Genomic DNA, 9987 nt, shown 5'->3' on the forward strand with positions numbered 1-9987 from the left:
GGGAGCGAGGCGGGGTGCATGACGCCAGTGGAACCGACTGGGGAAGCGGGCGGCGCCCTGACCCGTGCGTTCTGCCGCGTGCCAGCCCGGCCCCGGCGAGCACCAGGGACAGGGACACGCACGTTCCGCCTCCCGAGGCCCCGCCCTGGGCCCTGCCGCCACCGTAGGCCGAGCCTGAGCACCGTGCAAAGGCAGACAGCAGCTGACACCCGGCGCGGGTGGATGTCCCTCCCTTCGCAGGATGAAACCAAAATGCCCGAGAGCGGCGATTGCCCCATCTGCACCCCAGCCGCCGCTCCCCCTTGGCGCCGTCAGCCCCCATCCTCTGCAGACGCGAGGGCGGTGGCTTCTGGCTCCCTGCTTGAACACCGCCGCCTCGCCCGGTGACGCCTGATGCAGACCCAGGACAAGACTAGGGGCCATCCAGCAGCAAATGTGCCCCCCATAATTCAAAGTGTGCGTCACCCAAACCTCAGTAGTCTCTGCCAGGAGAACGTTCCCCAGGAATCATGAGTTAGGAGTACAGCCGGGATACATTTTACACACATCCCGGGGGGTGGGGGGACCTGCCACCTTACGCCTCTGCCCTGCTGGGCTCCCCTCCCCCACTCCCCCACCAGGCTCCCTCTCTTTAGAGGGAGTGTCACCACCCCATGGCACATACCAAGATGGAAGGCTTCCCCCATCTGAGCCCTGTACCTGTCTGATATCTCCCAGGACTAAAGGGGCAGCTGGAACAAAGCCTTGAGGGATAAGTGTGACTGAGGGTGGAGGGCTGGGTCACCAGCACAGTTGCTACTCAGTCTCGTGCTGGAAGACCTGGGCCTCTTCGCTTCCTGGCTCACTTGCCAACCTTGCAGGGCTCTGGGGCACCAGCACCTGGCACCAGAGGGCACTCCAGGCCCAAGGGGTGCTCAGACCTCCTTTAGGACAGCCGGGAGAAGGGAGGGGCGCGCAGGAGGGAGGCCTAGTGATTTCTAAAGGGGGGATAAGGATTGACGGGCCAAAGGGGCCGTTCCCTGGTTTCCTGGCCCAGCCTGGCTAGCATGCGGACCTGGGAGCAAGCAGGCCAGTGAGGGGCCATGCAGAAGGACACTTGGCCAAGGTTGCATCCACCTCTACCCATTGGGCAGTGCTCAGGACAGGGGCTGCCCAAGAAGCTGTGAGGCAAACTGGATCGGAAAAGCAAGCAGCCCTGGAAATCGGCAGTTTGCAAAAAGCTCAAAGAACTTGGCAAGCTCAGAGCTTTCCAGGCAGCCTTAGAAGAGGGAGCAGGGCAACATGGAGGGTGTACAGAGTGACCCCAGTGAGGACTTAAAACATTTGTCACAACCTAAAAGTTGAGTTATGTTTTACTCGGCGGGACGTTTTAGGACTTCAAGCCTGGGAGGCAGCACCTCAAGTAACCCCGAGAGAACTGCTCTGAGGAGGCCAGGGGCAGCCAGGTTATGTAGAAGTTTCGCAACACAGGGCAGGTAGTTTGAATGTCAAAAGATTACTGTTAATTAAAGAAAACCAGATAACCCAAGTTAAGGAATGTAGCGCTTTTCTATGTATGAGAAGATGCAAGAGTCTGGGCTCACTGAAATCACTGCTTTATGCACCACAGCTCTCTGGGGCCCGTATCCTGTGTTTTCACATCCTGAGTTTCCTCAGGGCTCACCGCCTCCTGTGGGAGGGCTGCAATCGCTGATGACTGTGACATCCTTTGTTTACTGATATGGCAGGAAATATTCCATTTCTCACCAGAGACCTGGGGAACTGCTGGGAGGGGCGCCAGAACTTGGGGGGGGTCCATGTGCCTCCACTGCAGGGGCCTCACTCCAACCACGCCCTCTGAGAGTGGGGATGGAGCCTGTGGCCTTCCCAACCTGCCCAGCCCCGCCCTGGGTGTGCATGGGGCAAGGTCCCAGCCAACGCTGATATGACCACACCAGAAAGCCAGACACACGGGTGCAGGCAACTTTAGGTAGAATTCCTCCTGGTCAGAACCGTGGACTGTTAGAATCCAGAAATCAGGACAGATCACGGGGGCTGGCCACCTTCTGGACATTCTGAGAAAATGACACTCTGTCTGTAAAAGGTCACGCTTGGGGACAAGAAGGCCTTAGAGGGCAGATACTCGGACAGGAACTGGCCCAGATAAGAAAAGACTAAAAGCGCTGGGGGGCTTCCCTGGTGGCGCAGTGGTTGAAAGTCCACCTGCCAATGCACGGGACACGGGTTCGTGCCCTGGTCTGGGAAGATCCCACATGCCGCAGAGCGGCTGGGCCCATGAGCCACGGCCGCTGAGCCTGCGCGTCCGGAGCCTGTGCTCCGCAACGGGAGAGGCCACAACAGTGAGAGGCCCGTGTACCGCAAAAAATAAATAAATAAATAAATAAAAGCGCTGGGGACTTCCCTGGTGGCCCAGTGGCTAAGACTCTGTGCTCCCAATGCAGGGGGCCCAGGTTCAATCCCTGGTCAGGGAACTAGGCCCCACATGCCGCAACTAAAGATCCCACATGCTGCAATGTCCTATGTGCCGCAACTAAGACCTGGCGCAGCCAAATAAATAAATAAATATGTATTTTTTAAAAGACTAAAAACACTGGATACTGAGGGGCCGTATAAACCTAATCCCAACCTCAAGGCAGGGAAAATCAGTAAAATGGAGCAGGGAGCAAGGTGGCTGGCCAGGATGCCCCGGTCCTGGCCAAAGTGTCCAGCACGTCTTCCTGTCCACCCCCGGGGCCCCAGAGTGCCTGTGCCCCTCCAGGTCATTGCCTGCCAGATCCCCTGAGACCCTATGAGGTGGGCGATTCCGTGCCCAGGGGAGATAGAGAGAAAGTTGCAGCTCTGAGCCAAGCTCGCCCAGAAGCCCCACCCACTGCCACGTGTCTGAGGTGCTTCCGAGAGGAGAGGTCCAGAGTGACCCAAAGGCACCACCTCACGGTGGCTACGGAACTCTGGGCCATGACAAGACAAGCGGCTCCCGCCCCAGGCACACTGTGGATGGCCACTGTCCTCACGCGGCACCCAGCCAGAGAGATCCAGGTAACCGAATTTCCCCTGCTGGCGGTCCTGCGTCACGTTTGCCATAGAATGATGTGTATGCGAGCCCAGGTGGCAGAGATGACACACCTGGCAAGTTCGGACCTGCTTCCCCGGCATAGGGAGGCTTAGTTAGAGATATCTCATTGGACTCACCGTGTGTCTGCTCCCCTGCCCACCACGCTTCCCCTGAACTGCCTCATCCCATCACAAGCCCCGAGTGCACTGCAGGGGGCTGGCCCGGGCATTTGGGCCTCCTGGGATTTGTGACACGTGGGACTGGCAGCACAAGGTCAGATTTTAAGGTCTGTGTGGAAAGGAGCAGGGTCACAGGGGGCGTGGGCAGCTCTGGGGGGGTGAGGCAGGCCAGAAGGAAGGGAAGCAGAGACAGAGGCAGAGGTATCTGCAGAATGACTAGACCTGAAAGTGGGGAGACACACACCTGGCCATTCCAGCAGGTGTCCAGTGGTGAGAGGCAAGTTCCCAGAGCCCAAGGTTGAAGGAGGGAGACTGAGTGGGCCCCCCAAGGGTGGGTGGGCCTTTTAGGAAAGCCCCCCTGGCATCACTTTGGTCCCAGGAAACGCCTCTGGCTGATGAGCCTGGCTATGTCCAGCTCATGGATATAGACCAGGAAGTCACACCTCCCAGGGCTGCCATGTGTTCAAGGCCGTGGCCTTCTGAGTGCAGCAAGCTAATCTGGCCACGCCCCCAACACACACCCCACCCTCACCCCCATCAGACAAATCTGACTGACTGTATGCTAAGAGCAAGCAACAGGCTCAGGGGGACCAGCCGTCGTCCTGGCCACAGTTTTCAGATTACGTTGAGGGGGAGGGGGCGGAGGTGAGGCAGTTCCTGCTCCCCAGAGGTGACACCCAGAAGGGGGCTAACCAAAGGCCACAGCCTACTGCATGTCCCTGGGCCCCAGGGCTGTGTAACCCTGAGGATGTCATCACTCCTCAGCTGGGACATCTCATGACACACAGACTCCCACCTTCAGCCTCCAAGGAAAAAGCCCCCAAAGACTGTCCAAGTTGATCTATCCCACTCTCCTGTCATCTGGTCATCAGAGAAGACCACAGGAGAAGGTGACCCGACCCAGAACTCTGAACACACAAACCCACTCAGCAGACAATCACACAATCACTCGTATCAATGCACAATCACATGGTGCCTAGTGTACCCCTACCTTGCCCATGGGACTGGTCTCCTGTTACAGGATCCCTCTTCCCACCCTGCTCCATCCTGGCCACCCGCCATCCTGCCTCAGTCCCTCTCCCTTGTACAGTTAAGAGGCCACTTCTCCTGGGGCCCTCCCCCACTGTCACCGCAGATGCCACCAGCAGATGCCACCCAGAAAGGCTGCAAGAAAAGGTCAGGTGCAAAAAACAGCTCCAACAGGAAATGTGCTGTGAAAGTAAGAAGTGCGAATCCGCAGGGACCCATCAGGCGCTGAGAGGACTCTGCACGAAGAGAAGGGAACCAGCAGACGGTGACACGTACAGGAAGGGCGCTCTGCCTGGCAGCCCCCGCCCACGGGCAGGCCTTGGCACCCCCAGCTCCCGCAGGCTACGAGGCTCTTCCATCCCCGCCAGGGAGAAGCAGGAGCAAGGCCTGGGGTGCTGCAGAGCCTGGCCCCTGAGCCTAGCTCACAAGCCCGGAGTGGGGGACACAGGGCCGCACACAGTGGGTGCTCTGTGAACGTTGGCTGAAAGGCAATTAATGGCACCTGGAGACAGAACACAGGAAATGCACTGGCTGGCGTCAGACTAAGGACAGCCCGCTTCACTCTAACAGGGGCCGCTAGGTTCCGCGCTGAGAGGGTCATATCAGGCTGGCTTTGTGATGACGCGCCCTGCACCCAGCCCCGTCTGCAGGGGAGCACCCAGGGGGCTCTTGAGTTCTCCTGGGCTGAGGGTCACGACGCTGGTGCGGCCCGGATCTCCTGCTGGGCGGCACTGTGGCCCGCAATCACTGCCCCGGAAGCCCCCTCCTCCACCCTCTCACCCTCGTCCTGTCACCTGGCTCGGGCGTGGCGTGCTGAAGGCCTCTTCGCAGACCCTATCCCACTCTGCAGAAGGGGTTCCGAGTACTGCCCCCTCGGCCTCCTCGGACGCATCCCCTCCCCCGAGCTCCACCTCAAAAGTGTCCGGCCACTTGGGGGCCTCCCCCACCCCTGCCCAGCCAGGCCGGGCTGTCGCAATACGTCCCCGCCCAAGCGGACCAGACGGACCGGCTGCGACGGGCCCTGCGCAGGGGTGAGGGGCTGGTGGGCGGGGCCTGGGCGCCAAGTCCCGCCTCCCGCACGCCCACTGCGCTCGCGCGCTGCCTGGCCGCCGGGGAGAGCGGGCTGCCACGGGCTCGGGCTCGGGGGCAGACTTGACTGCGCGGCCGGGCCGGGGACCTGCGTCCGCCGGCGGTGAGTGAGGGCCCGGGCCGGGCGGGCGGGGGCGCGGGGACGGGGCCCTGCCCAGCGAGGAGGGGGAGCGGGCGAGTGGGGCGCCAGGGAGGCGGGAGAGGCCTGCGGGAGGCTGGGGGTCGGGGTTGCGAGCGGCCCCGGCCCCTGGGCGCCTCGCCTCCACTCCCAGCCCCCCAGCCTCCCGGCCCTCTCCAGTATTTCCAAAGGACGAGGGCGGGAGCGGGCGGAGACTGCAGCCGGGCGCCCTCCCGGGCTGGGTAGCCAAGGGCTGCGCAGGCGCCGGGGCCCCATCGCCCAACTCTAGGGCCCATTCCCTGACCCCTCACATGGGGACTGGGGAAGGGCCAGCCTTCCTGACTTGAAGGGGCTGGGATCTTGGCGCGCTGGCAGGAAGGAGAGAGTTAAATGCCCTGGTGGGTCACCATGGGGACGGGAGCCTGCCTTGGGAAGAGGTGAAAGCACCTTGTTTGGCATAGATTACGCAAGTATATGAGGTGCCTAGGAGCCCTGCCCCCTGCGCTGGGCCACCAGGCCCCTTCCATCCCTGAGGTCCAGGACGTGCTCCTACCTCTCTTGCTGGCCCAGCGTCACTGAATGCCAGGCTCTCCCGGACATCAGCCCTGTGAGCCTGGGGGAAGAGTGCACAGTCAGGGTCCCGAATGGCCCTGCCCGCAAACCCACGGGTTCCCTTCCGCCTGGCCCTACTAACGTGGACACGTTAGTATCCAGTGCCGACTCAGCCCAGCAGGGCGCACTTGTTGGGGTGCCTGGCAGCAGGGTGGGGATGCTGACTGTGACCGCGGAGGTGAGCCCCAGAGCTTCCTTCAGGACAGCTCAGGGCTCCTCCCGCCGGAACTTCACTTTGTGGAGGAGGAAACCGAGGCTCCTTCCTCCCTAACTGCCGGGACCCTGGAAGAGGCCCCCGCTGGGCTCGGCGCTGTTCTTGGACGTCTGCAGCTCCTGCTGCCAACCCCAAGACATCAGCCCCTGCCCAGACCTGAAGCCCATTCTCAGGGTCTCTGCCAGCCTCTCCCAAAATCTGTTCTCTCCCTGGCTTTCTCCTTCCTTCCGGTGCCTGGGGACTAGCCCTTCCCCCGCCCGCCCACGGCTGTCCCCAGCAGAAGGTACCAGACTGCTCCTCCCACACTGTGCCTCCTGCAAAGCAGAGAACCAGAACCCCAGCTGGTCGCATTCAAAGTGCTTTCTCCATCCACTGCCGAGGACCTATGCCCAAGGGAGGCTCCTGGTGCAGGACAGCCCCCAGGGACTCACAGCCACCTGCCAGAGCCTGTGCCTGTTCCCGCTGGGGTGACTGGTGGCACACTGCTGGGTCTCCCTGAGCCTCCCCCAGCCATGAAGGTGGGGGGGAGTAGCAGATACGTATGGGGTCATCGTCTTCAGCGTTAAACGACACAGAATGGGAGAGCCCCTCGCCTCTCCCCCAGCACAGAAGCTGCCCAGGTGGATACTCAGCTAGATATGCCTCATGCCCCATGTGAGGCACAGAGCTGGCCCCTGGAAAGTTCTGGACGCAGGTCATATAATATTACTGGTCGCCATCCCCCCCGCAGGGCCCTTGGACTCGAGAAATTGCTAAGAGGCCAGATGAGAATTCCAGGCAAGGCTTTACTGGGGCTCGAGCTGCAGCACAAGGAAGCAAAACAACAGCTCCCGAGAGGGGCTACTTGAGTCCTTAAATGGGGTGACAACGGGGACGGATCTGTGGGTCAGGCAGGAGGCATAGCTTAGGTGGCCTGTCCCCTCCTTCGGGGTACCGGGCAGGAATGATGTGCAGTACCATGCTTTTGCTCCCAGCACCTCAAAAATGTAGTTTGTGGCTTCTTGTACCCTGTTGCCCCGCGGTGCGTGGGCGCAGTTATTTTTAGTCACTTATAGTTTCTTTGTATCTTGTTGCTCTAGGGGACGTTTGTCCAGGTGCAAGCACTCTAATAGAGGATCCCAGGTCCCAGCCTATCTCATCCACACCCCCCGGGCCGTGGGCAGGGGCCACTCCCTTGACCCCCTTTCTGGGTGATTCTGAGAACCTTAATGAGTTCCTTCCCCCCAAGCAGCAAGTGCTACAGACTTGGGGAGGGGCCTCGGCTGGGAGTCTGCACTGAGTGAGGGGCAGGTTGGGAGTGGAGCAGGAAGACCGTCTGCGCTCTGGCCCTGCTGCTGGAAGCTGGCAGCTCCCCCGTCTACGAAGTGGGGACACCAGGCTGCCCCCAGGGCCAGTGTCCCTGACCCCATTGGGAAGAGCAAGCCGCTGCCCTGCCCCAGGGCCCTGCGCGAGGGGGGTGAGCCCCGCCCTCCAGCGAGCTGTCTCTTTAGCGCAGGGCTGACTTCTTTGGCTTCGTGAGACCCCAGCCGGGACGCCAGTCCCCTCCAGAATGAAGGTCTTCCTGCCGGTGCTGCTGGCTGCCCTCCTGGGTGTGGAGCAAGGTGAGGTGCCCCGGGGCCCCAGGCCTCTGAGCGGGCTGTGTCCTCCTCCTGGACTCCCTCTCCCCTTTCTCTCCTGAGCGGTGCCCATGTCACCTACTCTGTGCCACCTAACAGGCTCCTCTCCCACGGCGACGCGGTCCCTCCTACCCCCGCCCCCACTGGCAGCCTCAGCCCTGCCTGGACACTTGGGGCATCACTGGGGCTCCTCCAGAGCCAGGGTCTGGTGTCATTGTCTCCTGGGTCTCCAGCCCGGGCCCGGGCTACCATAGTTGCTCAGTCAGTGCCTGCACAAGATGGGGTGTCCTCATGCCTCTGGGTCCGGGCTGGGAGGGGACACAGGAAGACTCCTGGGCATGAGACAGGCATCCCTCCTTCTGCAGTCCACTCCCTGGTGTGCTTCTCTTGCGTGAATGAGAACAGCAACTGGTATTGCCTGAAGCCCACCGTCTGCTCCGATACAGACAACTACTGTGTGACCATCTCTGCATCCGCTGGCATCGGTGAGCGCAGCTAGGCTTCCCCCACCCCAGCCCTGGCCTCTCTGCCCCTCCACTCACAACGTCGTTTTCCTGTGCAGGGAACGTGGTGGACTTTGGCTACACCCTGAACAAGGGCTGCTCCCCGATCTGCCCCATCCAGAGCGTCAATCTCGGTGTGGCGTCCGTGGGCACCCACTGCTGCCAGAGCTTCCTGTGCAACTTGAGTGCGGCCGACGGCGGGCTGCGGGCCAGCGCCGCTGTGCTGGGCCTCGGGCTCCTGCTCAGCCTGCTGTCGGCTCTGCTGCGATTTGGCCCCTGACCCCCGGGACCCTGTGCCCGGCCCAGACTCCCAAAGCTCAGGAAGGAAGGAAAGCCCAGCTCCTCCCAGACCCAAGAGGATCTCGAAGCCTCCTCCCCTAGACTCCTCACCCTGCAGAGCCCACCCTCTAGGCCCTGGGTCCCCACAGGCAGGCCTGCCCTCTGCACCCACACACCTGCCGGCTACCCTTACTTCCCGGTCAGCCTTCCAGGGGGAACCTGGGAACGGAGCCTGAGGGCCCCAGAGTCAGAACCACGTCCCAGGGACATGCTGGGAGGGGCACCTGATCCCAGGCCTGCCCCTGTCGGCCCGCAGTGCGGAAGATGTGCTGTGTGGACAGGCGCTGGTTCGTGTGCCCTGCCGGGCACGGGTGAGCGTGTGGCCAGGTCTCGGCCTGTGTGGGGGAAGGATGGGAGTAAAGCCTCAGGAGCCCAGCCCCGAGCGCCAGCACAGAGCCCCTTTCCCCTGGCATCTCTGCACACATCATTTCACTCACTTCGAGGGCAGCCTTTAGGAAGACAGGCCTTCCGCTGTCCCCAGGTCTAGGCTGCTGACCCAGGAATCTGCTCCCAGCCCGAAATCCAGCTGCTCTCGGGCCCCCTCCCTCCACCGCCTCACTGGAGCCCTCCTGCTGCTTTGGTGCCTCAAATAAACAGATGTTCCCACCCTTTCCTGCTGTAGGTGTGGCCCACAGCCTGAGACTGTCGCTTCCATCAGGGTCCTACTGAGGGGGAGGGGGCAGCAGAGATGCAGAGCCGCAGGTGTAGAGGGTCTGAGGGTCCCCTGCGATCGGCCCCCACCCTGAGGCCCACTGGGAGGCAGTGAGGAAGGGGGTCGCCGGAGACCACAGCTAGCTGCCCTCGGCCGGGCAGGGTTGGGAAGTTTATCCTCCGGACAGGACTGGACTGGACAGAGAAACTAGCAGAGGTCAGCCTGCTTCTGGGTGGAAGGCAGGACCCTACAGAGGGAGGGACGGGGTTGGGCGGGAGGGGAGGGGACACCCCCAACCGGGGTTCCGGGACTTGGGTACGGGGTGCCTGGGCCAGTCAGGCTGAGGAGGACACAAAGCATGGTGGGGAAGGGGGGCAGGAGCTCAGTAAGTGGGTGAGTGAGATGTCCATCCCAAGGGCCTATGGGAGGAGTTGGGGGGGACTCCCCTGGAGAAGGCCCGGACCCTGGCTGGAGGGCAGGGGTGCTGCTACACGCCCACTCCCCGGCAAGCCCAGCTGTGGTCTGTGGCTAGGCCAGGGGTTCCCAGCGTCTGCACTGGGGGAGTGTCTGGGTTCTAAGCCAAG

The 9987-nt window shown here is 62.0% G+C and overlaps 1 protein-coding gene across 2 annotated transcripts; it reads left to right on the forward strand.

The window, feature by feature from the left end:
* The first annotated feature begins 5302 nt into the window (after positions 1 to 5302).
* LY6E (lymphocyte antigen 6 family member E) lies at positions 5303 to 9362 on the forward strand. 2 transcript variants are annotated; one of them, XM_030875952.3, is made up of 4 exons: positions 5303 to 5452; positions 7784 to 7894; positions 8275 to 8394; positions 8472 to 9362. In XM_030875952.3, exons 2-4 carry the CDS (start codon positions 7843 to 7845, stop codon positions 8690 to 8692), a joined length of 393 nt encoding a protein of 130 aa, XP_030731812.1. In that variant the 5' UTR covers positions 5303 to 5452; positions 7784 to 7842; the 3' UTR covers positions 8693 to 9362. The 2 variants fall into 2 exon arrangements, with proteins under 2 accessions (XP_030731812.1, XP_030731814.1); XM_030875954.3 differs by having other exon boundaries at positions 7789 to 7894.
* The last annotated feature ends 625 nt before the right edge of the window (positions 9363 to 9987 follow it).

The sequence above is a fragment of the Globicephala melas genome, chromosome 17 (genome assembly GCF_963455315.2).
Source record: "Globicephala melas chromosome 17, mGloMel1.2, whole genome shotgun sequence".
NCBI lineage: Eukaryota > Metazoa > Chordata > Mammalia > Artiodactyla > Delphinidae > Globicephala > Globicephala melas.

Coding starts and splice junctions, on each gene's coding strand:
- LY6E (XM_030875952.3), top strand. CDS start 7,843: ATGAAGGTCTTCCTGCCGGTGCTGCTGGCTGCCCTCCTGGGTGTGGAG. Junction 7,895..8,274: donor CCTCCTGGGTGTGGAGCAAG/GTGAGGTGCCCC, acceptor CTCCTTCTGCAG/TCCACTCCCTGGTGTGCTTC. Junction 8,395..8,471: donor CTCTGCATCCGCTGGCATCG/GTGAGCGCAGCT, acceptor TTTCCTGTGCAG/GGAACGTGGTGGACTTTGGC.